Below are 27,518 nucleotides of genomic sequence, written 5' to 3'. Positions count from 1 at the left end.
CTACCCCGCAAAAAAATTTACCACAAAAACTTTTGTGTTCGGGAGAAAAATATAGATTTACATGACATGTAGAAATTACATTCAGAAATCCAGTGAAGGTTAAAGCAGTCTTTTAACACATTTTGTTTAATATGCAGGCTTTCCACAAGGTTTAGAAGACAAAAAATTTGTAGAAAAAAAAGTTTTATCAAAATCCATCAAAGAATAAAGTTTGTGTTGAAAGCCATGTATGTCCTCTATTAAAGGGACAGTGACCAAAAAATTTTTTGCCGAGATTTATGGCCAAAATTACAGCTGTGGCACTGAGGGTGACCAAAATAACACTTATTTGAAACAGAGCATAAAGTAATTATTTTCATGAAAACATCTCAAACCACCGCACCTAGCGGCCACTTGTGAAAGTTTTGACAGTATGGGATGTGATTTTAACCCTACCTTTCGCAAGCTATCACCAGCACGGACTGCATGAAAATGGATGTGTTTAACATGCCTTCCCTTCATTCTACTGTTCATCTTGTTTAGCTACCTCATGTCTATGCTTCAAGATTCTCTGCCTTTATCTCGTGGTTGTATACTTTGGATGACTACTTGCCTGATTCAGTCAGAGTTGATCTGAAATCCTCACCGTGTGCACCGATGGCAAACAAAAAAAGCAGCATTTCGCCGAGATGGCGCCAGTAGCGCCATCTCATGTCCGCCAGAGGAATGAGTGCTGTCTTGTTTTGGGCAGGAGCGAGCTTTTGACGCTTCACCTGACTCGCAGACACTGCATATCTAGCTTCAAAGTGTGATGCTGCACCCAAAACACTGTTGGAGCTTTCGGAGTCATCGCACATTTATGCAAAGTTTAGCATAAATGCTTGCAAGCACAGTGTGAGACAGGCAGTGCAGTCCTGAACTGCTCACTGCCAGCCATCTTGCATACGGGGCTGCTGAGCATAGGCTTGATGTCATGTCAACCAGCTCATGGCCAGGGGCGCGCTGAGTGCTGCCCGGTGGCCGCTTGCGAAGCTTAAAAAATACAGCCATCCTCTCAAAAATAACCAAAATGGTGACTGTATACTTAGGTAATCGCGTCTTACGAATGAAAATGTTGTGCTTTTGAATATTTTGAGATTTTTATTCAGTATCCGTTTAAGGGGGGAATGCGGCTTTCAGAAAGAAAATTTTTCTTGCGTGCATTTGCATAAATTTTTTGAGCATATTAGAAATAATTTTATCACTACGCTCCCAAAATTTCGCTGTTATATTTCCAGACAATTTTTTCTAATATATTTTGCCTCTGAGTCGTGTGCAAAAGCTGCAGACTTTTAAAAAATATGGCAGAAGGCTGGTTCAAGACTTATTGTGTTCCTACTGGTGTGCTACATGTCAAAACATTTTTACAACTTTGTTTTCACAAAGCGAAAATTAGGTTCTGAATTTTTTTTGATGCAGCATCTGTCGATGTATCTAGAGTGGGAAGGAATTCTCGTACAAAGGATGTATTGATCTGCACTCTGGTCCTAAAATGCAACAAAACAAATTGGTTCAAAATAGATAAAACAGTCATTAAGAATAAGGTGAGCATCTAGGCAGAATACTGTAACTGAGAAAAAAGTGGTTGGGGTTTCACATAATTAAATCGAGTAGATGTGCGAAAGCATGTGTTTTAACCTGGTTGGCTCATGGTTTTACTTTGCTTGGTCGTCGACATGTGTGGCGACGATGTTAGTTTGATAGTAGTATTACTTGACGAAGACGTGCAATGCGGAGCGAGAGAGTGTGTTGCAGTTTAACAGAGGGCGTTATCGGCTGCGGCAATAGCATAGCGCTCTTGTGCACAGGTCAGCGAAGCTGAAAATCTGTGCGAAGCTGAAAATTTGCACCGCCACGGTGGCTCAGTGGTTATGGTGCTCGGCTGCTGGCCCGAAAGACGCGGCTTCAATTCCAGCCACGAGGGTCAAATTTCAGTGGAAGCGAAATTCTAGGGGCTCGTGTGTTGTGCGATTTCAGTGCACGTTATAGAACTCCAGGTAGTTGAAATTTTTGGAGCCCTTCACTGCGGCGGCTCTCATAGCCTGAGTCACTTTGGGACTTTAACCCCCTGTAAACCATAAGGAAAATGTAAATTCTGATGTGTGTTATTTTTTTAAATGGGATGGGATATTTTCATAAATGATCATGTCTCAGTGAAGTTATCGCTGTTATCTGTGTATTCATTCACTTGTTTCAGGAATGGCCACAAAGGAAGGTGTCATTCTGCTTGCGTCAACCAATCGTTCTGAGGTGTTAGACAAGGTAAAGATTACCCAGTGTAATTGCTGGGGTCCATTGTTTAAAAGGAGATGCGGGTCTTCAAGTGGGAAAAAAAAAAGAGGAAATTTTGATTTTCTTAAAATGGTATATTCGAGTTCGGTATACTTTAAAGGGACACTGAGGAGAAATTGAAGTTGACTTGCATCGACAGAATACCAGCTCCTGATTACAAAAACGCCATTCATACTGACAACAAAGCTCCTGTAACATAGAAAAGAGCAAGAACCAAAATACAGGTATCGCCGCCACAGGCCAAACTCGCAAGTACAAGCTTCATGGCGTCATAGGACAAAACAGTGTTGCTAGAACCAATAGTTCTAGCAACACTAGGACACGAGAAGCTACGAATCACCGCAGCAAATGCATGCCCAAATCTCCTTGACGTCGCCAGATGGTGCCACGTACCCGATAGCTACGCGCGCTCCTGCAGCGCCGGGACCAATCAGCGCTTGCTCTCAGCGGTATGGGGGCTCCCGGTATTCCGCTAACGGCAACAAGGTACACGGTATGCTAAAGGCGTCTATTTGCGAGAACTTCGTTGACGACTTCGAGAACGGGATCCATTGTAACGCTGGCAAAACGCCGGTGCAAATGTAAACGAAGCGACGGCCGCAATAGCCGATAGATGCCTTCAACGTGCGGCCGGCGGTAGCTTTCTTTTCGGCTGCTGCTGGGCCGCACTGCTGGCCGCCAGAAATCACGGAGTCTGCGTTACGTCATGTGAATGTCATGTTTCACGTCACTTAGTTCTGTGTCGTCATAGCAGAATCCCAAGTTTGAATCAGAGCGGCGGGAAAAACTATTTCAACTTCGAATCCAAATTTCTTAGAAATAAATGCATCTTTCGCTGCCGGCCAAGTGGCAACAAAGCCATGAAATGCCGAACTATCGGATTTTGCTATAAAAAAATATTAATAGAGCTCTCCTCAGTGTCCCTTTAAGTTTCAGGGTTTCAGGGCCTGCAAAGTTTCAGGGTCTAAATTTACTTCCAACTACTAATAAATTTGATCAATTTAATGTTTCTGAAGTGCCCATATGGTCATTTCAGAGCAAAATGCAGCAGATCTTTGCACCCGTCACTTACAACCGCGTCCCCATTGGCCGCCATCTTGGTCTTGTTTGAAAGCTGGCGCTCTTCCCTACATTTTGGTATTACTAACTATTTTGAAATCCTCTCATAACATCTGCATTGTGCCATTTACTGAGGCCTCTGCAACGGCTTCCAAATGGCTGGCGCACGAACTTCAAATGCGATTTTCCGAGCGTCCTATTTTTTTGCCGACACGGCTGGCCTTACGAATGTTTTCATTATGTTTTTATGGTGCTGTTTTGATTAATCTTATGCTGCTGAATTCTGAAAGAACTTAACTACGGAGCTATGCTATGTTTTTATTGCTGAGTAAAACATATCAAATTTCGTGAATAGTAACGTCACCTAATAATGTTTCATAATTATTGTACTTCGACATAATTGTGCTTTTTTATATAATGATGTACCTCAGTGACAATATAAATAGCATAGCTCCACATGGCATGTCTTTGGCTACAGCTGCATTTTAATTGGAATGAAGAAATATTGAGGGAAATTGTCTTAAAGAAACGTAAGAAATTACCTAATTAGGCTTCCATTATTTTTCCATAGTATGGGAACTAATTTGGATAAGCTGTAACTAATTATGTTTTTGAAAACAGGATAAAGAAAGATGTACCAGGTGTTTCAGGGAAGCCTGTCAGTAATTTTTAAAAGTAGGGTTTTTTATGTAAAGAGAAGGTTTTCGCGGCATAGTTGGTGAGCATCAAAAACAGGTGCGTCGTTTTAACTAGTAAAGTAATCAACTAACTTATAACAGTTATATTTTTAATTGTTACGGATAGGAGCCTGCTTGCAATTAAGAGATATGTAGCCTGCCGTTAGTAATAGCCATGTCAATATTTAGAATTTCAAAATTTTCATTCCCATCGTCGCTGTGGCTCAGCTGATTTGAGCCATTTCTTGTACCATTAGAAAACCGTGCACCTGAGGGAGGGCACGAAGCAACATCTATCAAATTGCATACATAGCGCATGACAATCTCTGCCTCGCCCGTGTTATGGTGCCCCTGCACCTTGCCACTTTTTTAACATTTCAAAACGCATCAATATTCGGCGAGTGTTCTTTTGAATCATTGTGCATCTAACGTGTCTTGGGGAATTCCTCAATTATAATAGGCTTTTAACAAATTAATAGCATCTTTTTAACACCTTCCTGAGTGCAGCCAACCTATCTGTACTCAGTTTGTAGAGTGAATTCCCTAGTCCAGTTGATCTGGTTTCAATCCTTGGACATGGAAGAATTTTTCCTCTCCTACGAAGAGTTTGTTACTCACCCTGCAGTGCAATGGCTGCTCTATATTGGATGTTATTTTTACTTGATTTGCCTTTTGTTATTGCAAGGTTGTGCCATGCCTGCATGTTTGCACTCAGTAGAAAACTGCTTGGTAATATGAGTGAGGTCATCTCAAAATAGATTTTTGAAACAGTCTCCAGGCTGCTTGTTTTGTACTGCCGAAATATTGTCAGTGTGTTTATAAAAGCCACCTTTCATCATCTCTTGCAGGCCCTTCTGAGGCCTGGTCGATTTGACAGGCACATCCTGATTGACCTGCCTACTCTGGCTGAACGAAAAGAAATCTTTGAGCAGCACTTGAAAGCAATAAACCTGGACAACCCTCCCTCACACTACTCCCAACGTCTTGCTCAGCTCACTCCAGGGTTCAGTGGCAAGTCTCCGTTCTCTCCTTGCTTTGCATAATACCGCAAGTGTGCTAGATATAATTTTTTTTTTTTTATCTGTATTGTCCTGAGTAGGGGCAGACATTGCCAACGTATGCAACGAAGCTGCACTACATGCTGCACGCAACAAAGAAAAAGTCGTCTCATCAGGAAACCTGGAGTATGCTGTTGAGAGAGTTGTTGGAGGTAAATGGTTTGAAATTATAGTGCTATGTGCTCATTACGTACCCTTCACAATGGTGCACAGAGTTGAACAGCTGTGCGTGGATTGCTTTACTTGCTTTTCATCTGAGAGACTTGTCTCCGAAGGGACTAATAACTGACCAAAATGTGTTGCAAGGTCTTGTTGGAAATGAATAGATGCCTCTTGTTGCAGAATCGAGCATTGTAATACTACTGAAAAAAGGATTTGTTGTTTTTATGCGGCATTCGCATAAAACAACACGAAGCAACTGTCTGCTCTGTGTGTGTTATTAAAGGTGCACTGAAGAGGATTCTGAACTTGTCTTTTTGCCGCGGGAACTCGATCTACACGTTCCTAGCATTCTTAGAAACTGCAACTTATTGCCCTGTATGGCCGATTTCCCTAATTAAATCGAATTAATGTCCGGCTCCCGCCCTTTCTTTTGAATTCTGCCTCGTACGATGGGCGGAGTCGACCAACGCGTGAAGTTCCTTTCAGCCAGCTCCGTGGAGGCTTTGCTTTCGCTTTATTTTGTTTTTTAGGTTTCCATGAATAAATAGTTGCATTCGCAGATAATATAGCCGCAAAATAAGCCCGCAGAAATAAAAATACGCGCGGACTATTTGCTACTACGGACTACTACGTATTACTCCGCCGATGGCAGAGCGGCAAGCCGCCACGGGACTGGGTGAAAGGCACTCCACGCGTTGGTTGACTCCGCCCACCGTACGAGGCAGAATTAAAAAAAAAGGGCGGGAGCCGGCCGTTAATTCGATTTCATTTGGGAAATCGGCCACACAGGGCAATAAATCGAAGTTTCTAAGAATGCTCGGAACGTGTAGATCGAGTTCCCGCGGCAAAAAGACAAGTTCAGATTCCTCTTCAGTGCACCTTTAATGTATGTGGCAGTACTGATACTGCATCTCAGTAAAGTATGACTTAGAATAAGTTATTTATTATTTAGTGCATTTTTTCTTTTGAAAGTGTTCATTATGTATTATTAAGGTTTACACTCATTAATATAATAAAGAAAAGAGGTTAAAGAAATGTTTGAATTATATGAATGTTACAATTATCGAATGATACCAAAAAACAACTAACAAGAGCTGCTTGCATCATGGTAGATTTGTTGAAAGACTTGACAATGGTTGCTTTGCTTTTGAGGTGAGAGTAGTGTGACAGTGGCTATTTGTCACTTTTCCATCAATGATTTATTTCGTGAATACTGTCGGGAGTGTCAAAGCAGAACAGCTTCAAAGTAGTAAGGGCCTCCCTGGCATCCCTCACAGTGTGACGTGGTAGCGGTGGAACTCCATCGCTACTGCGTCACACCCTTCACAAGCAGCAGAGCTGCATGTGAGTAGGCTTCACTGTGCAAACAGTGAATGGCCCAGGACGGGCGTGCAGTTCCAGCGCACTGGAACAACGAAAAAAACCATGCTGACAGAAATGCTCAGTGACACTGAAACAGTGAGAAAGAAAAAAAATTCGAATTAACAGGGGTCGAATTAGCAAGCTTTTACTGCACTCTGTTAGCATCACTGTTGAAATGCTTTTAGTTGTTTCTATAAGATAGCGCCACAGTATTAACCCTTTGAAGGTTTTTGCCGTATATGTACGGCGGCGGTTTTCTGTCCCGCAAGGTCTTTGCCGTACGGGTACGGTTTCGATCTTCCGTTTGAAATATTGCGCCAAAAGAACAATGCGTGCTCACTGGGGGGTGCTGCCACCTCTTAGGACTTACAAGAAGTGTTTGAATTTTGTGCTGCCTTCATACGGAGATAAGCAGAACTTATGTCTAGCTTTAGCGCGGCGGCAGGCGGCGGCCCAGACTGCGGCAACACCCCTTTTGTAGTTTTGGTTTCGCCGCGTGATCGCAACGAAGTCGCGCGAAATTTGAGTTCTCTTTTTGTCAGCACTATCTTGCAGGGGCTGCCGAAGTTGATTTCTATCTTTATTGGCGCTGCTCTTAGCTTGCTTATCACCGTTGCTCGCGAGGTATTCTCACTCTCTGCGGTAAAGCGCCTACGCGGTTTTGATTCCACCTCGGGATCGCAACGGAGTCGCGCGAAACGTGTTTTCTCTTTTTGGGCACTCTCTTGCAGAGGCGGCAGAAGTTGATTTCTATCTTTATTGGTGCTGCTCTTAGCTTGTTTATCACCGTCGCTCGTGAAATTCTATTGAACATTTTCCAGTTGTGAGTGATGCTGTCAACAAAGTACTGTTCCTAATTTTTTTTTACTATTTATTCTCGATTATATACATTTTGTAGATTCAAGATCCGCAATAAAGTAATTTGACCACCTGGGAAAGTTTTCTTCAAAATAATTCGACCCTCAAAGGGTTAAGCATTTTTTGGCCAAAGCTGTAACTGCAGTCCACTAAAACTGTTGTCAGCAAGAGACATTTGCCAGAGTTCCATAATAATGCACGTAGAAATGCCAGTGGACGCTACCGTACATTAACACTTTTAAACTGAGGACAGCCTGCTAGGGCCATGTCACTTTTTAGCTCCTTACTTTTGCCGGCATTGCAATGGACCCCTTTCACAAATATGAAGTTGGCCTCACCTCAATACTGCATGCACTACTGTAGTGGGGTGCAACTCAAGCTTGCAGTGAAGCTCTGCCCACATTCAGGCTTGCTGAACAGAATTTCTCTGTGACAAAAATTCTACTGTTGTTAAAGCTTTTCTTGTTACCTAAAGAAGTAACTAATCACAAGAAAAAAAATTGTAACCTCAAGAATTTTGATGCCTCTGGCTGGTTTGACAGTCAAACATTAAAAAGCAATTCTTTTTTTCTGTTATGATTGGCCATCGGAGTAATACAGGACGCCGTGGACCATGAGGCACTGTTACCAACTACTGTTTTTTTTTTTCAAGTCGTGTCCTACTGTAATCATGGAACAGCAAACTTTTAATACTGAATAATATGGCCATAATTTTTATGCAACATGTAGCAGATTATGTCAGCATGGTTCCCATGACAACATCACGTGCACCTGTTGAGCAGTATCATCCAGGTTAAGTTCTTTATCCCCATTGCTTATGGTCACTGACACGCCATGTTTAGGGAAATATGCAATATGATAAAGCCAACCTACAAAATTTTGAAAGGGGTCTCTTGCTTGCTCGTCATGGTTTCAAGCATCAGGATACATAAAAACAAGTGCATCCCGTGACAAAAAATTCTTGGTAAAATTTTTTGTGGCATTTCTGATTAAACTGTTGCCAAATTGAGTTTCTTAGACTCTTTGCTTTCCTTTGTGCAAAAAAAAAAAAAATTCGAGGCATTAACACAAAATTGTTGGTTTCTTTTAAGAGCATGTATGCGCCTATTATTCTGTGCCACAGATAGAAAAAAAAGAAGCTTTCTTTCTTCTGGAGTAGCAGTGCTAACCTCAACATAAAGGTGCAACTAACTGAATGAAAATGTATCGAAAAGAAAACTGTATTTCAGAGATATCATTGATCCAAAAGATATGCAGGCTTATTTCTCTGAAGCTTTTTGTTTGTTTTACAGAGAGGCTCATTGTTGCGAGAATTTAAATGTTTCTTTGATATGGCTACAGAAATTTCCTATTGTGTAAAAAAATGCAGCCTTGATGTAGTTGCTGTTTTCAGTGTAAGAAAACCCTGTGTGAAATGTGACTTATTTCTCTGGCATTGATTTCCAGGAACGGAGAAGAGGAGCCAGGTCATGTCATTGACAGAAAAAGAAGTGGTTGCTTTCCACGAGTGCGGTCACGCTCTCGTTGGGTGGTTGCTGGAGCATACGGATGCCCTCATGAAGGTTGCCATGCAAATTACTGTTTTTAGAGCTTCTCTGTCTTGAATGCATGCATTTGTTGGTACAGATATTGTTAGCTGTGGAATTGCACAAAAAAATTACGAGGAACTTTAGCGGCTAAAGTGGTGAAAGGCGAAAGCCTGAGTGCTGCATTCTACTAAGCAATTGTTCACTTGACATTCTGTTGGTCCATTAATTAACTGCCGATTAATGATGCTTAATCTTTGCCTTTAGGAGTGGAACGCGACAGCGTGTTGTAGTGCTGCCAGGGAGTCCACGGAACGCCACTACCCATTCGGCTCGATGCGTTGCCCTTTGAACGCAAACCTTTTTGAGGAAAGGAAATGGCGCTGTAATTCTCTATCATCTAGGTGGACAGCTGAACCGCACCGTAAAGGAAGGGAGGAAGTGGAGTGAAAGAAGAAAGAGAAAGAGGGGCCGTAATGAAGAAAATGAAAATTGTATTTGAGGAAAGGAAATTGCGCAGTAACTGTCTCACATATTTCGGTGCACACCCGTCAAAATTCGCGCGAAGTGACGTCACGACCATTTCGACCAATCTGAAACACAGACAAATTTGCTAGCACGTCTTGGTCACGACATTATGAGCCATTAAAGGCTTTCGCCTTAAAAACTTGAGCAGACACCTAAGGCTACGCCTTACGGATAGGACATGATGGCGTTAATGGGTCCCTTCAGCGGCCTGGGGTCCTCTTTGTGCATTATTTTGCAGGCACGTTCATTCTCTACTTTACAGTCATAGATCATGGCGAGTCCTCATACCACTCCTTGCACAGTGGTGCAGCTCGTTAATTTGCTTCCGCCTCTCTAGTTTCTTGCGTTCCCTCTTCATGTCTAGGATAATTCGAGACCTTACCATTCTGCGATCGCTACAACGCATCTTTCCGAGGACCTCCACATCCTGCACGAATCTCACTGTTAAGTGATGCGCCACTGCCCCAGGAGGAGGCCATCCCAAACACAGCCACTGGTGGGGCTTGTGAGACCCAGGCTGCTCTTCCCCCGAGCAACCTATTGCGACCAGTCATTATTTGAACTGTCACCTGCCACGGTGGCACTATGGCACCATAGCATTTTTCGCTCACAATACCAATAACACCACCGCCGCCGCATTCTCTGCAGAAGGGGAGTCTTAACGCTCTTGCGGTAACTTTGAACCTTTCGAATATTGAATGTAAGATTGATATACTGAACTGAAACATCAAACTTTAAGCAAGCTGTTTGGTGCCTTAAGTAATCTTTAAAATATTGCCAAAGTTTGGCAGCACTGAAAAAGATTACTTGTTTTGTAAAGAAACAATAGAAACTCGTGGCCGGAAGGTAACAGGATATAAAACAGTTACATTACAGGTAAGGAATGCTATAATTCGTGTTTCTCTCTTCCTTTCTTTTTTAGCATATCAGGTAATGGGGGACACACTTATTCCGCCTTTTTTAACACACTTGTCACATTTGTGTTCCATTGCTGCAGGTGAAAGCACTTGATGCCTATATATCGATGTCGATATTGGTGGTTTCACTGGTCCATCAAAGTAAAGCCTTCAACCACCAGTGCCTTATATACGCTGATCTAACAAGCATGCAATTTTTGTGGTAAAAAAAAAAAAAAGAAGAAAATGTGCATGGCGTGATAATCTGAATTGTTACTAGCTTTATTTACTTTGTGCTGCTTTGTTTCCTTTCATATTTGTTTGTTTGTTTTTTCAGTTTTTTTTGCTCTCCTTGCAATAATCCCATTAGGGTTGGTAGTATCCTGAAGGAAAGGCAACATTCTCTTGGTTGCTGCTTCATGTGTAAACCTAATGTTCATGCTGTTTTAAGCTTCTTTTACAAAAAATAACTAGCGAATTTCTTTATATGTTCAGCTTGAAGCTCTGTCGCAATTTTCCCAGACTATTATTGGCAATTGCAATACATCCCTTCCAAAAAACATTCAGACACTTTCATTATTGGCTTTTAAATGACAAAACTAATCACTGTTGGCCTCTCCAGAGTGAAGTACTCCACCTGCCGCCTGTCAGCCATCCCCCTCTCCTCCTACCACTCCCTTTGTCCACTTGTAGGGGTGAGGAGGGAGACATTGGATGAAGAATGACTCAGCAAAAATGAAATTACTAAGAGGAAAATGACAACAGCAGGCTTACATGCAGAATACTTAGTATCCCTGTGAACTACCCATGCAAAAATGAAGCTTGCAGGAGCTATTCCTTTGCGCATTACTCGGGAGCAGCAACCTGGGTCTCCCAAGCCCCGCTGGTAGCTTTGCTTGAAATAGCCGCCTGCCAATGCAGTGGTGCGTCGCTTAACTGCTGCACCACTTTGCTGGTAGTGTTATGAGAAGTCGCTGCAATCTATGAATGTGACACATTTTGCGAAGTTGCGTAGTCGGAATTGAAATAGAATCAGAAAAATAGATCGGGGAATGAAAAACAGTGAACTCAGAATTGGTATAGATTCAGAGCAGGAATAGATTGGTGAATGAAAGAAGCATGCTGTTGTATTTCCTCCTCGTGAATCCAATGTATCACCCCTAAATTTTTTGTGATGTGGTGTGTCATGAGCTCTGATCAATTTTAATTTTGTTGTTGGTCTTTTTGCAGGTATCCATTGTACCAAGGACATCAAATGCCTTGGGATTCGCACAGTACTTGCCCACTGACCAGAAGCTCTATTCTTATGAACAGGTAATTTGCCTTTTCAAAACTTCATGGGGAATTAGTACTTCTAGTAGATGAGTAACAGTTCTTCCGAGATGCCTTTTCATTTCTTGTTGGATATTTTGAATATTTAATTCCTGCCTTCTTCTTAACACTCTTTGTACACCTGGTAGTAGAATCATTGAACACACCAAAAAACTTGCCATATCACTTGCAGTTGTTCCAGAAAATGTGCATGGCGCTGGGAGGAAGGGTTGCAGAGTCTCTCACATTCAACCGCATCAGCACAGGTATGATTGTGCTTGTGATCTTTAATACAGGCGCATTGTTAGATGTTATGTTAAATAGAGCAGTGTTTATTTCATTGCCATTGCAAGTTATCAAAGTCCATTTTTTTTTTATTGCTCTATGAAACCTTTACCTTGTTTTAGTGCACAATTTGAGAACATTTCCTTCATGTTTATGCATGGCTATGCTAGTTGATATGAGAGAAGCTAGTTGATGTGTGTCTGAAGGCTGTAGCAGCAGGAACTTATCTCGTATGATTTGAAAGATGAAAGCTGATGTATCCACATTTTATCCAGACCTCTCTGAAATAAGTGACGAGGTTTAAGCATTGGCTTGTTAAATCTCACACTAGTGTACACTGCGCAGTCAGCTCACGCTAGCTGTTCATGAATGCTGCAGGCAGCCAGACCATGATTATGGTTATGGCTGGTTGTTGTCAAAAATCAACCCCCTTTGGAGGCTTTGGTCTGGTAAAGCAAACTGTAAGCGGATGGAAAGAAACAATATGGTCTGCCATCACAACGAATTCAGCATTGTGACTCCTTTGCACTGGTGCTGATCACAAAGCATATTCACGTGCTTCACTTGAGTTTCAGTATTGCAGAATAGCTTACTACTACTTTACTTTGATGTTGGACGTAGTGTCTGGGGACCCTGGGAAAGGCATTTAACCCGTCTTGAGTTTAACAAGAAAATGTATGTTTTTCAACTTTGGCTTTGTGGGTTTTTTACTTGTGCATGCAGGTGCTGAAGATGACCTGAAGAAAGTGCGAAAAATGGCTTATGCCATGATTCACCAGTATGGCATGGACTCTGTGATTGGGCCACTTTCTTTTCCTGCTGAAGAGGAGGGCCAGGCTGTGGTTGGCAGGAAGCCGTACAGCCGCCGTCTAGCAAACACTATTGATGAGGTGCCTTTTGTTTGTTGACATTATTATTGATTGCTAGTTGTGCTTTCGTTATTTCCCTAAGAATTTTTCTTTTGCTAATCTATAAAGATATGCTAATTAAAACATGCACTTTTCCACATTGTTCTATACTTTATGCAATAGAACCCTGCTGACATGTTCCCTGTTTTTATATTTCTTGTTTTGCTAGAGCCCAGCTGTGGCAGAGCTTCCTTAATTCGTATATTTATTAATTTTTTTATTTACAGATACCTTACAGGCCTCCAGAGAGGCATTGTGTAAGGGGGGAGCAATAAATATATACAACAGTAGCTAGAAAAAAACCAAACTGCCCCCGCCGCGGTGGCTCAGTGGCTACGGCGCTCGGCTGCTGACCCGAAAGACGCGGGTTCGATCCCGGCCGCGGCGGTTGAATTTCTTTGGAGGAGAAATTCTAGAGGCCCGTGTGCTGTGCGATGTCAGTGCACGTTAAAGAACCCCAGGTGGTCGAAATTTCCGGAGTCCTTCACTACGGCGTCTCTCATAGCCTCAGTCGCTTTGGGACGTTAAACCCCAACAAACCAAACCAAAAAAACCAAAAATGCGTAGAAACAAACACTGTTACGTTCTAAAAGCTTATTACAAATTATCACGACTGTACAAAATACATGCAGAAAAACATTGGATCAAAAAAAAAAATAAAATATAAATAAGACGTAATAGTAACGGTGGAAAAAGAACATGAACAAATACACAGGAAGGCAAATGGGCTAACAAACAGGGTGTGACAAAAAAAAAAAAAAAAGGCATGACTTGGGCAAAGAAGAAAGCGTGCTAGGTGTTATCAATATAATGTTTGACCAGATGATTATGAAACGTGCCGTGGTTGCGCTGCGATGCGATGCAGTTTGGAAGATCATTCCATAGACATATAGCACGTGGGAGCGGAGAAAAGTTAAAGGCGCGAGTACTGCCATAAATGCGTGTGTAGCTGAGGTTATTGTGCGATCTGGTTGATGAATAAGAGGGTCGTTGCAGGTGCGATAAAGGTGACCGAGTGGCATGGATTAATTTGTGAAATAGAGATAAAAGGGCTATGTCTCGACGAGTTCTTAATGGAAGGAGAGAAAGTTCGAGCTTTATTTGGGTAATACTTGATTGAAAACTATAATTTCATGAAATAAATCGACTAGCCCTATTTTGGATTGCTTCTAGCATGTCAATTAGGTACTTCTGGTGAGGAGACCAAATGGACGACGCGTACTCGAGCTGAGATCTAACAAAAGTTAAATAGGCTTGTTTACGCACATTAGCAGTAGTGCTTTGTAAGTTGCGGCGCAGGAAACCTAGTGATCGTGAGGCATTGGCAGCAATGGTGGTTATGTGAGCAGTCCACGAAAGGTTTGGTGAGAAATGAACACCTAAGTATTTGTATTGAGTAGCCCGACCCAATATGTTGTTATTAATGTGGTAAGGGAAGTAAGAGTTTGCTGACTTTCGAGAAAAAGAGATTATTTTACACTTGGAAACATTTAGGGTCATTAGCCATGTTCTGCACCAATCATGAATTAAATCCAGGTCACTTTGAAGTGAAATGTGGTCGTCAGTACTCTTTATGGATCGGTATACAATACAATCGTCAGCAAATATTCGTATGCGGGATGAAATGTTGCACGGCAGGTCATTTATGTAAATTAAGGAGAGTAAGGGACCAAGGACGCTCCCTTGTGGCACACCTGACGTAACATCAGAAAGAGGAGAAAAGTGATTATTAATGACTGTGAACTGTTGCCGATTCGAAAGAAAATTACGGAGCCATGACAAAGTTAGAGCGCCAAAAGCTTAGATATTAGGCGACAGTGAGCTACACGATCAAATGCTTTTGCGAAGTCGAGGAATGCACAATCAGATTGTAAGTTGTTCATGTTGGAATGAAGGTCAGTAGTGAATTCGAATAAATGTGATTCACAGGAAAAGCCTTTCCTTAAGCCATGCTGATTGGGGAAAAAGAAATGAACAGATTCCAAGTGACCGTAAATATGAGACGCAATATGAGTGGCAGAGCTTCCTTAATTCCTATATGCTATTATTATTTTTGATATGCTATTGCCCCACATCATTCCTGCGCATTGTGGTCAATGTTCAGGTGCAAAAAGAACAGGGAATAGTGGTGTTGTCGTGGGAACAAGTACAAAAAATAACTGCTGCTGTTCAGCAAAGTGTTATGTTGTGCTTCCAGTCCAAACTGAAGTGTTCAAGCACGAAATGTTCAACCGCTTGCAGCACTTTACATTCGTTGCCATTGCACATTCGTTACCATTGCTCTCAACAAAGCTATGGTCGACGTTTAACAATTAATTCCTCCCACAGCGACAGCTAGTTTGGTCTTGTCACTGTCATTGGGTCACTGGGTCACTGCTGGTCACCTGAAATTTGGTCATGCCGGTTTCGACGTTCATCATGCGTTTCTTTCGGTGTTATTCAATTACTGGGAAGGCCTTTCGCCATTCGCTGGCGTTTCACATTTCCGATGTCCTCAGCGAGCCAGAGGGCTGCGGGCAAGGTCAGATATGTCAGGTTAGTGGCGCATCCCTTAAGGCGTATGCGCAGAAGGGCAGCTGTCGGTTGAAAGGGGGGATGTGACCAGTGCTCACACTGTTCATCACGCCTGGCATTGCACAAAGGTCAGAGGTGCACGAGCGATTCTGCAGCATGGAATTCAGGTTTCAGTAGGGCTATCTGGACAATCGCTTGCTGCACCGGTCACACCTGGACACAGCCTTCGATTGGGAGTCTGTTCAAATTAACTGATGCGAGAACCCTAGCATCCGAATTAGCAAGCGTGCGACACCAAAGACTTACATGGGCATTGGCCGGGAGCACTCGTGGTTCTAAATCTGGATTTTCGAATTAAAGAGCTTGTACTGTATCACAGAAGTCAGAAACAGACCTGTTTATTGCTTTTTTTTTCTAATTATTTTGATGTGTTGCTTACTTTTAAAAATTTGAGTACTGTAGATTCAGCAAATTCTAAAAATAGCAGGAGCAGTTTTGTTTGTATGGCAGAAAGAAAACAAATCGAACAGGAATAGTGGTGTACAGATTTTATACCCATGATTGAATTAAGTATATGCGTGTATGCATTAAATGGGTGTTTCAGAGAACACTTCCAAGATTTTTAAAAATAGATTGGTTGAGAGAAATCTTGAAATCTCTCAAGCGTAAACTTTAAGCAGTGGCAAGCGTTGGTAATTTTAAAAATCATGTTTATTAGCTTACTAACCAACTTTATTTACTAATTGAAGTTTAAATTAGTGTAGTCTGGTGGTTACAGCCAATGATGAATTCGTAACGACAGAAAAGATGATGTCATATAAGTTTTTAAAATGAAAAAAAAAAAAAGTCTGAAGCACAGCACATGAGATGCAAAGGAAGTTCAATGCTGCCGCAGCGTTCGCTGTTGACATGTTGCAATGCCTACTGGTCTTTGCTTTATTTTTTTCACTTTCTTCACTTTTTTTTTGCATCGCTCTGAGAACAGATGGCCACGTATTTGAGAACAACTATCCTCTTTATTGTGCTGAGCAACAGAGAAAAAGAAAGGGCATGCCACAGTACAATAATGAATACGGTTTGAATTCTGCTTTTTCTTCATTTTAAAAACTGATACAACATCGTGTTGTCCTTGGTTACAAACCCACCATTGGTACTCACCAGCAAGCTGTGTTAAATGTTCATTAGTGTACTAGTAAATGCTAGTTAATTTAATAAGCATGGTTTTCAAAATTACCCAGCATCCACTGCGGCAGACTGTTTGTTCCTGAAAAGATTTTCTTTCTTGACCACCCGTTTTTCAGGCTTTTTGAAAGTTCACTAAAACACCAGATACATGCACACACACACACAAAACATACTTTTTCTGTGTAATAATTGTTGCCTATGTTTCATACAGCTTCAGGCTGTGTTTTGTGGCTGAGGGTGTGACAATGTGCTCAGCCTTATCCTACCGGTTTGTTCCTGCAAATAAATGAGCTTAACTGCGAATTGAACTAGCCAGCCCGGGTCACAAGGTATCTTAAAAATTTGGTATTGCTAGTTGCTACAAGGTCATCTGCAAACAAACTGGCACATGAAAGGAGAACAGGAAGGAGAAACCGGAAGGGCATGGGAATTGAAATTACAAGCAATAATTATTTGCAGCCAGTTCTGGGTCTGAGCATATACAAAGGCATCCAGCTGTGTGGGCATATGCACAAGCATACACGTTTGTGTGCTTGCAGCTCTAAAGATAACCACATTGGAGCCCACCTGGGAAGACTGTGTACAAATTTTATTTGTTCTTAGGAACCGTGGCGATGTGAACCTGGAAGGACTTTAAATAATAGCTGTAGCACAGAATATATAAAATACATTAGAATCTTGATCGTGCAAATCTCACAGGGCCAAGAAAAATATTCATAGCCAAAACGAACAAAATTCGTATGCAGTTTACACAGGTCTGTTTTCGGTTGACGGGGTTTACTTAACGGCCATGCGCCACTGCTGACTCGCGACATAGGCGTTCTGCTGGTCGCTTGTCACCGCTTATTGCTCGCGGCGTGTACCGCGCTGCTTCTCACTACTTGCGGTGCACACGCGCTACTGGTAATCCCGGCGTCGGCGATGTACGGGCCGTGCACTGCTTCTCACTACTTGAAGTGCGCACGCGTTACTGGTAATCCTGGTGTCGATGATGTATGGGGAACAAGTACTTGGTGAGTGGTCGGCTGTGGGGTGGGAGGTCGTTCGAAAAATTCGTATTTCTGCCCTTTGTACACACTACACTCTGGCCAGGGCATTTTACGAATTCCTGTCATCTCGAGATTCGTATCATCGAGATTCTACTGTAAATAGTGCAAGCAGAAAAAGAGAAGTGTTCCTATATGTAGTACATAATATAGTAGTATATACCGCAGTCTTCAGCTGTTTTAAAATTAATCACTATTTTTTTTCTTTTGATGTTTAGCAAGCAAGATTGGTGGTTGCTAGGGCCTATAAAGAGACTGAAAGAGTATTACAGGAAAACAGCGACAAGCTGAAATTGGTGAGTATCGCTACAGATTTCTGCAAATTTATTATGAAGCAGCCGAAGAACTTGCACAAATAACACTATGTGCTACAACTGAATTGTTTATTCCAAAGCCAGAGCACCGATTGTGTATAGTTTCCTTATGAAAAGAAAAAGAAGGGGCATTTCCTTTTCATTAAATAATTGTAGGCATATCATCAGCAGCAGCAGCCTGACTATGTCCACTACAGGGCAAAGACTTCTCCCATCTCTATCCAATTAACCCTGTCCTGTGCTACCACTGCAAACTTCTTAATCCTATCCATCCACCTAACTTTCTGTCGCCCACTGCTACACTTGCCTTCTTTTGGAATCCAGTCCATTACCCTTAACGACCACCATTTATATTGGCTTCAGATTACATGCCCTGCCCAAGCTCATTTCTTCTTGATTTCAACTAGGATGTCATTAACCTGCGTTCCCTGACCCACTCTGCCCTCTTCCTGTCTTTTAATGTTACACCTATAATTTTCCTTTCTGTAGCTCGCTGCGTTGTCCTTAAGTTGAACCCTTCTTGTTAGCCTCCACGTTTCTGCCCGAGGTGAGCACCGGTAAGATACAGCTGTTATTTACTTTTCTCTTGAGAGATATTGATAAACTGCAATTCACGATCTGAGAGAACCTGCTAAATGCACTCCACCCCATTCTTACTCTAGTTATTTCACTGTCGCGATCTGGATCTGCAGTCACTACCTGCCCTAAGTAGATACATTGCCTTACCACTTCCAGCACCTCGCTGCCAATTGTAAACTGCTGTTCCCTTCCAGGACTGCTCAACATTACTTTGGTTTTCTGAATATTAATTTTTAGACCCACCATTCTGGTCTGCCTAACTCATTGATCATGCTTTGCAATTCATCTCGAGTGACTTAGCAAGGCAGTGTCATCAGCAAATCACAGATTACCCAGGTATTTTCCATTAACTCTTATGCCCATCTGTTGCCACTCCAAGCCTCTGAATACCTCCGGTAAACAAGTGGTAAATAGCACTGGTGAAATTGTGTCACCTTGCCCGAATTTTATTGCAGACTTTATTGAGGACTATGATGGCTGTGCAGCTGCTGTAGATATGTGATATCTTATGATATTTTTACATGGGGCTCTTCTACACCGTGATTCTGCAATGCCTGCATGACTACTGAGGTTTCGACTAAGTCAAATGCTTTCTCGTAATCAGTGAAGGCTGCATATAGGGGGTGGTTATATTCTGCACATTTCTCTGTCACCTGATTGACAGTGTGAATATGGTCTAGTGTCGAGTAGCCTTTACGAAAGCCAGGACAGGGTTAATTGGAGAGATATGGGAGAGGCCTTTGTCCTGCAGTGGACATAGTCGGGCTGATGATGATGATCATGAAGTAGACTTTGAAGTAACTTTTAAACCCCCAAGGCTAAAATTGAAGGGTACTGTATAAGTTTGAATATCTATTTTGCAGTTAGCTTTACAGTGTCAGTTTCATAAGCTCACCCATCCTTGTTGCAGTTGGCTGGAGAGTTACTCAAGCGAGAAGTGCTGAATTATGCTGATATTGAAGCTCTGATTGGACCTCCTCCGTTTGGTAAGAAGCAACTTATTGAAGTCCTCGACTTGGGCCCAGATTCTTCCGACAAGAAGAACAGCAAGTCATCCTCAGAGAGAGAGGGGCCGCATGGGAAACCTCAACAGAACTTGTCTGGTGCTACTGGTGCATCAACCTAGAAAATGGCATCTGTAGACTAGTATAATTTGAATCATGCACAATGCCACTATAGCTAGGGAGTGTTGAAAAATAGTGTGTACAGAATGCAATTAAAATGTTGTTTGCAAACAATTTTCTGGTCTTCCATACCCAGTTTGCAACAGTGACCTCAAAGCATGTTCCATGGCAGCAGTTGGCACTTATTTTCAGTTACTGCTAGCCTCACAGCAGCTTTACTGTATTCTTTTTATTTCAACAAACCGTGGCCGTGAAGTGAAATCTGGGTGCACGGCCACCTTTACTGTATTCTTTTTATTTCAACAAACCGTGGCCGTGAAGTGAAATCTGGGTGCACGGCCACCAGCTCGAACAGATGGTAGTGCTCTTCTGCTGCCAACATGGCTCGAATGAGGGGTGGCTGCGAGAGCCCCACTTCCAAAAATAGGTGCCCTCCAACTCTGAGCAATCTCCTTGAGAGCCGCAGGATGCTTCGCACAACATCCAGACCATCCGGTCCCGCAAAGAGGGCAGTGTGGTCTTCATGCCTGGGGACAACATTGAATCCTGTGAAGACTAGTTTGCAGACTAGCTAGCCAACAAATCAATGGTTATTTCAACTTCGATTCAGTATACAACACAACACTGCCTATAGGATGGTGGGGAATATATGTCCCACTATAGCACAAAGGCCTTTAAAAGTAAACTCATCCCATTTCTGGGAACTACCTTGAAGGAAAACAGAAACGATGTGTGCATGACAAAAGTATGACAAAAGTGTTTTTTTTTTTAATTAAACCAAATGCTAGCCTATCTGCTAATCCTGCCTTCTAAACAAAAAAAGATTTATTGATGGGAACAAGGCACTGAGCCCCGCACACTCCACTGCAACCCTCTGATGCATAAAAATTTAACTTGCTTTTGGTAATCATCACAACATCCAAACAGGTTGCCAGTAGGTTCAAACAATAAACAAGAACAAGCACTACATCGTGACAGCAGTAGTGTGCCATACCACCGAACAGCATAAAATGCATTGACCGTCTTCTCAATTAAGCACGTATTGATACCTTTCACTTTTGTTGCTCATTAATAAAAAGCACAAAATAAACTCTACATATCTTTGATGCAAGCTCACTACCTGCGTCAAAAACATGTAGCAGTGCACACAAAGTAAGCCAAAGATTACTCACTCCAATATTTCTGGTGCAATTGTGCTGGAGTCTTCAGTGGCAATGTAGGGGGGGTTACTAACGACGACGTCATATAAACACATATTCAAATCAGGTTCTGAACATTTTAAGCCATCTGGTGTAGCTTCTGCCAGGTAGCATGAGACTCTTTCAGACAAGCCAAGTTCTGATGAATTCTCTTGTGTCAACTTGACAGACAATGGGCTTCTATCTATGGCAGTGTAGTGTACCTAGAAATGCAAATAGTTGAAAAACTTGAGCAGCAATGTAAGTGGCACATAGTAACAATCCTAGTAATGATTTTTTTTTTGGGGGGGGGGGGGGGGGGGGGCAGTGGACATGCAATTAGATCGACAATAAGCAACCTTTATGTGTAACGTCATTATTGTTTAAAGGGGTACAGACACAAAATATTGAACGCAAAGAAGTGATATGATCTGTTTAGTGGGCCTAAGGAGGTGCCCTCTAGCAAGTTTTAGTTGCAGGTGTTAGTGGAACATAATTTAATATGATTCTGAATGTTGTCAGAGGAGCAGCTCAGCATTTCCACCTGCATCGAGTGACGTCAAGGTGCACCTGCCCATTTAGTGTAATGTCACCAAGCCCAGAGGTTGTTCCTAGGAACAACCAGTGCTTTCCAGCGATGCCTACGTCATAGGAATTTGGTAGTCCAGGCTGGCCGGTCGACCAACATGTCAAGGTGCACTTCAGCACTGGCACGTACAGAGACCGAAACTGCCGGTGCAAAATCATTTGTAATTAATGACTAACGGTGCGAATTGGTGTTCTGAGCTCATTTGCATAATCACTAGGCCTGTGTGCCTCTCTCAAGCAAAAAAAAGAAAACGGACACCCAAAAACTTTGTGCCTGTACCCCTTTAAAAGGAATAAAAGAAGGTAAATACTTGTATAATTATGGGAAGATGAGCTGGGCATTTACACTGCAGAGTTGTATGTATACTCAAATCTAATACTGCATCATGCACTAGCAAAGAAATATTTCACAACCAGCAGTCCCTGCAATATTTTCTTCCTAGCTATTTTTCACTATTGTTGATCTTCTGGAGCAAACCAAATGCATCTGCTCTCTTAAAAGCAACTTATAGCATACTCCTGATGTGGCACAAAATCATAAACTAAGCTATAAATGTTATTTTTTTTTAATGCTGTTACTTTCTCGAACTGCATTCAGAGGAGACAGCTTAGTTGGTCATAATTCAGCAAAGAGGGCATTTTTCAGCACAATAAAATGATTTAACAAATGAGAAAAGTTGATTCTCTGTACTTATGTGATCCATATCATGATTTTACTGTGCTGAAAAACTCCTTTTTTGGAATTTCTGCAGCTAAATGGGTCTAGTTAGTTCCAGCACATCAGTTGTATGCACCGTAGAAGAAATGCTTCCATCAGTAAGGCAAATAATCTTAGCAACAGATGAAAACTGTTGCACTCTTTCCACCCATCTCTGGCTCACTGGTTCATAGGTCAGAACACCCCCTAAATATTGATCCCTCTCCCCAACTACCTCCTCCCTTGCTATTTTTTGCAAACCTTGCCACACCAGCATGCGGCATGATAAAAGCAAAAACTGTTTCTATTTTTATACTTGTGCCACGTGCACAAGAAATGACAGTAAATGCTTAATGCCTTAAGTTTGTTCATGCCATTATTTTCGGAATTTGTGCTGCACATCTAGACTTTATGTCATTACACATACATCACAATTAAGGCGTTACCTAGCCAGTGAAAAATATACCTCATAATAAACAGTACTCAAAAGCACAAATTTTTGTCAACGTTGTCCAAATGTAATGTTAAAATTATCTTGAAAAAAATACTGTTCTCAGCGGACAAGTAAAAAAAGTAGCCATAAACTCGCATGCTAGCACAGAAGCTGAGTGTGTCAGTCAGAAGTGTCAGCAAAAATGACACCAGTCGCGATGAAAATGTAGTACAGGTGACTCGTCTGACAGAAAATTATGAAAACACTTTTCGCTTGTTAGGAGGTTGTTTCTAGTTGAATGCTGTTCTGCATGAGGAATGGGTATGAGAGTATGCATTCCTTAGGCAAATGAGTTGTGGTGAACTCAGTAGGTTGCAAACGGCAATAAGGCTAATACCATCAAATTTGTGCATGTGGCATCAAGCACTTGGCATTAAATTTGTCCATGTGGCATCAGTATTAATCTCTCTTCCTTGAGGAACGCATTATGTGAACTACTGCTCTTATCAAAGTTCCTCTGCTGGGGGTCACAGTGGAAAGAAAAGGCGAGCCTTTTGTCTTCAAAGAAAACAACTTCCCTAAAGTAAAAAAAAAAGGCCAAACACAAAGTTGTCAGCCTACACTTATACAATGGCTCTAGCAGCGAATAAGTGCCATCTTGCCCTTGAAAACCGTCCTTGCCATAGAGGGAGTTCCATAAGCACACAAAGCGCCCAGCATAGCCTACAATGTTGATTTCTGAGAAAGGTAACACAGTGTTGTAACTACGCCAGTGAGTATGCATGTGACCTGACGTGTTGCCCTTCTTTGCTATGCAAAACAGCATACTTTTTTACCTCGTGGCAACGCATGCAAACCTTTTTAAATCGTATGAAGTGTTAGTCTAATGAACCCTCTTCACAGGATTTTTGCAGCCTATGTTCCTCGCACATTTAAATGGTTCCTGCATAGTTCTTTCGTCAAAGGGTACTACCAACTTACCCAGATCTTGACCCTTTGAAGATTCAGTTAGTTTTTCCATAGCATGCGCATGCAGCACTTTGTAATAGAGGTGTTGAAATGTAGAAAATATAATGGTTCACACAGTCGCTGTTCAGGAATGAATATTTTCCAGATATAATTCAAACATTTCACAATGGCAAAGGCACATGAGGCTTTAAATATAAGATGAAAGAAATGTAACTTTCTGCCTGAGCATACCATGCGTCAATATGAAAGCATGTAAACAGTATGTGCAGCTACTGCTGCTCAAGATATGGGCTTATTTTCCTCACTGTATGTATGAAAAATTTCACAAACTATATTTGACTGCACCCTTGCCACAGTCTGCAAGAATATTGATCTTTACATTATCATATTCCAAATGTATGCTTTTTCATGGACAAATTAAATGAAGCAATGCTAAGGAGAACATAAAAATAGGACCACTGTGTTTGATGGAGGATAAATGATAACAAGGCTAGTTCCTGATAATGATGTGCAATGACCGCAAGTTAACTAAAGGCCATAATTCCATCATCATCTTATTCTTTCTACATTTCTCTGTACTAAATTCCATTCAAGCCAAATCTACAAAAGCTTCACCCAGGCAGCTCATAGAACAGGACAGATGTGAGATGACAGGGCTTGTTGGTAATTCATGGTCAATGAAACAGCAGAGAAAACACACAAACAGTGCTCATGTTGTAGTCTTTTTTTCTTTGCACTGTTTCGCCAGTCATAAAACAAAATTCGGCATGTTGTAATGTAATTTGACCCTGCATCCAATGGCTAGTCAGCTTTGGGTTACTTTTATTTTTTGCCTGGTATTGTTATCTTCATCAGCTAGTAGTTAGAAGTTTTGGTTTCAATAAATGGGTTAATTTTGCTAGTCATCTGTGACAAAATTATAATTCAGTTTTTTACATGTCAGTATCATAGACTCATTCCAAAAAATATTGAGCCACTGGGCCACCAGAGTGGACCAAAAACGTCTCGACAAGTTTTTGACGCACATTCGTTGTTCGTAAGAGCTCCTGCCACAGGAGTGGACAGCAGGTGCTGAAAACAATGCTACACATACCTTCGAAGTACTGGAAGCAAGGCTTAGGCAGATTGCACCTGTCCCGCAACCGATGTCTAAAACATGTCTAACTTCATCCTCGCGATGGTTAATATGTGAGAGAACAATGTCCACCAATCCTTCTGTTTCCGGTCTCGGTATGAACACTGGCGGGCACATCTTCAAAGCTATTCCATGAAAGCTCCACTTTCCCAAGATGTACTGAACAGGCACCCTACACAAACAAAGGGTGGTGCATTACAACAAGACTCCAATTAGCTTTTAAGTTTATAGAAAACTTCAATTACCTCTGCGTTCTTCTCCGACAGTAGTCATTCAGCTTATTCAAATGAGATGGCAGAATGGGTACTGCACTGTCAGGGTGCACCTGAATCTGTTCGATGTAGAGAAGCAAAGCCAAATAAGAAAACTAGTGTCTCTCAGCAAGAGTTGGTTTAAAGCATCATTATCTGTCTGGCATCTGCAATTTTTCAAGCTAAAAATGACACGGAGCTGTAGTCTCACAAAAAATTTACACATGCATTTACGCATTTCCCATCGCCGTTCCGCACTAACAGCGCATTTTAAAAATAAAATACAAGTGGCTGCCGAGAAGTTAATACGCAAATCTCGGACAGCTAAAACACAAAATGGCATGTTATTCCTAGAGAGTAATGCTATGTGCACTACGGAGTGCGCCGACAACGGGCTTAACTATGTGCACTACGGACCTTGTGGCGGGTTGGGTTGGGTTGGGTTGGTTAGGTTGGCTTGGGTTGGGTTGGGTTGGGTTGGGTTGGGTTAGGTTGGGTCTATTATTTTTTGGCCAAAAGTTGCAGTTCCGCAACAAGTAGCTCACCGCCCCATGATGCTTTGAGCGCCCATGGTGGCTGAAGTGGTCTCGAGGGGTCGCCATGCAAACTCCCATAGACGGGCTGCCAGCTTTCCCTCTACGTAATAGTAAGAAACCCAACCCAACTTAATCCAACCTGACCCAACCCAACCCAACCCGCCACAAGGTCCGTAGTGCACATAGCCAAGTCCGTTGTCGGCGCACTCCGTAGTGCACATAGCATTATTCTTTTCTAGATGAATGTCTGCCAACAGCACTGCACATTTGAAAGTGTGCGCTGTGGAGAATTCCATGCGTGAAATACGCGTAAGCAGCGCAGATAACTCGCCTCCAACGCTCGTCTTCTCCCAAGCACACTGATGAGGAAGCGGTTGAGGGAAGCTTCGGCCTCTCCAGCATCGATACCGGCACGAGCGAAAATACGCATCCAGTAGCTTGTGAACTGAGCCGCTGACGAACTGAACTGCCTCATGACATGGCCAGCACGCTTACACCCACGCTTAAAGTCCTTGGTCATTCATACTTTAGAGACTATTATTCATACTAATCCGCACCATGCTCACGTACTAACACGTGAGCGTTGGACGGTTGCATGGAGGAAAGAATGGACGGTTGCGTGTATGGCCATGTGCTCGCTCCGCCATGTTAGCGCCACACAGGGTCGCCCATGGGGTCGCCATTGGGGACATTTTAAAAGGAGCCAAAACTTGAGCTGAAAGTAGCCAAAGGTAGCCATGCCAGTCAATCTTGGCGCCAAATTTGTAGCCGAATAGAATAGGAATGGAAGCGATGTTGGGAATATGACTATTATCAAAGAACAATAACTATAAGCTTTTTTAAATCAACGCAAGAAACAGATAAAGAACACAACATTTTAGCCCCTTGTACGTTGCAAATAGATGAATTATTAAATGTTCTGTGCGTGTAGACAGTGTGATCTTGCGAGAGTGATTATGTCACGTTCTAGCCAACAACCCAGTAGCAACGTTACTAGAACCTACTCAGTTTCGCAGCTCCCCATACCGCCCAGCGGAGGAGAGTGTCCCAAGCGGTGGTCACGAGAACTAACGGCGCTGCAGTCGAGTCTTGCTTAGGGTGCCTCGATGCCATAGAGTTTCTTACTACTACCTAGAGGGAAAGCTGGCGGCGCTGCACTTCAGCCAACATGGACGCTCAAAGCATCATGGGGCGGTGAGCTACTTGTTGCGGCACAGTCGTAGTTTTTCGGGAACACAGAGTGGCAGTACTAAGGCGTTTCATTCCGAAAACGTAGTTCGTGTGTGCGCAGACGACTTTCGCGCGAACGCAGTGTGCAAAAGCCATAGTAGTGAAGACGCGACGACACACGACGCCAATAAAAGGTTTTACTCTTCCGAAATGCCATTAAAAAACCTCTTAAAGTATCTAAACAACAACATTTTTTTTTAAAACATATTTACTTTTAAAAGTGCGCCTGTTAATTACGAAATATTAGTATTTTTAGTGTTCATCACTTGGCCAATAGGAAAGCTAGTCATGTCTTATTTTAGGCAAACTTTGCACTTAAATGCTTTTCTGCTCGTTTGTTGCAATCATTAGACAAGATATTGAATGTTAGGACGTTTGTAGCTATCAAACAGCTTTATTTTTTTATTATTTTTTGGCCAAAAGTTACAGTTCCGCAACAAGTAGCTCACCGCCCCATGATGCTTTGAGCGCCCATGGTGGCTGAGGTGGTCACGTGGGGTCTCCATGCAAACTCCCATAGACGGCTTGCCAGCTTTCCCTCTAGGTAATAGTAAGAAACTCTATGCTCGATGCCCAGCGCTGCGCCGTACAGGCATCGAGGCACCCTAGTCTTGCTCCCTGCCGGGCGCGTCGTCTGCTACACGCAGCGCGGAAGCGTGGAGCGGCCGGCACATATGAGGTTTTGGCGAGCTGCATTCGGGCTCTACATGGCTGCAGTAAAATAATACTTCCATTACGGCAGCTTTTGCTTCGAAGCTGCGTGTTATCTTGGAGAACACGTTTGTGTGATGCGAAATTA

The 27,518-nt window shown here is 42.3% G+C and overlaps 2 protein-coding genes across 3 annotated transcripts in view; one reads left to right on the top strand and one right to left on the bottom strand.

The window, feature by feature from the left end:
- The window catches only part of Spg7 (SPG7 matrix AAA peptidase subunit, paraplegin), a 42,426-nt gene extending 22,610 nt beyond the window's left edge, over positions 1-19,816 (top strand). Inside the window, exons 11-19 of the mRNA XM_089579483.1 lie at positions 2,216-2,280; positions 4,895-5,054; positions 5,143-5,256; positions 8,933-9,048; positions 11,667-11,750; positions 11,941-12,013; positions 12,756-12,922; positions 17,904-17,981; positions 19,489-19,816. Coding sequence (XP_089435609.1) covers positions 2,216-2,280; positions 4,895-5,054; positions 5,143-5,256; positions 8,933-9,048; positions 11,667-11,750; positions 11,941-12,013; positions 12,756-12,922; positions 17,904-17,981; positions 19,489-19,704 — 1,073 coding nt within the window. The 3' untranslated portion in view covers positions 19,705-19,816. The remainder of the gene's footprint in view (positions 1-2,215; positions 2,281-4,894; positions 5,055-5,142; positions 5,257-8,932; positions 9,049-11,666; positions 11,751-11,940; positions 12,014-12,755; positions 12,923-17,903; positions 17,982-19,488) is intronic.
- HemK1 (HemK methyltransferase 1) lies at positions 15,988-26,174 on the bottom strand. 2 transcript variants are annotated; one of them, XM_089579488.1, is made up of 6 exons: positions 25,821-26,174; positions 24,948-25,033; positions 24,661-24,874; positions 20,875-21,104; positions 20,046-20,229; positions 15,988-19,980 (listed from the first exon to the last, which is right to left on the bottom strand). In XM_089579488.1, exons 1-6 carry the CDS (start codon positions 26,007-26,009, stop codon positions 19,918-19,920), a joined length of 966 nt encoding a protein of 321 aa, XP_089435614.1. In that variant the 5' UTR covers positions 26,010-26,174; the 3' UTR covers positions 15,988-19,917. The 2 variants fall into 2 exon arrangements, with proteins under 2 accessions (XP_089435614.1, XP_089435613.1); XM_089579487.1 differs by having other exon boundaries at positions 19,978-20,229; positions 25,821-26,173.
- Positions 26,175-27,518: the final 1,344 nt, after the last annotated feature.

This window comes from Amblyomma mixtum, chromosome 3 (genome assembly GCF_055824585.1).
Source record: "Amblyomma mixtum isolate Tamu chromosome 3, ASM5582458v1, whole genome shotgun sequence".
Classification (NCBI taxonomy): Eukaryota; Metazoa; Arthropoda; class Arachnida; order Ixodida; family Ixodidae; genus Amblyomma; species Amblyomma mixtum.
Note: the sequence above shows the minus strand (reverse complement) of the source record. Positions and strands in the feature narration are given on the sequence as shown.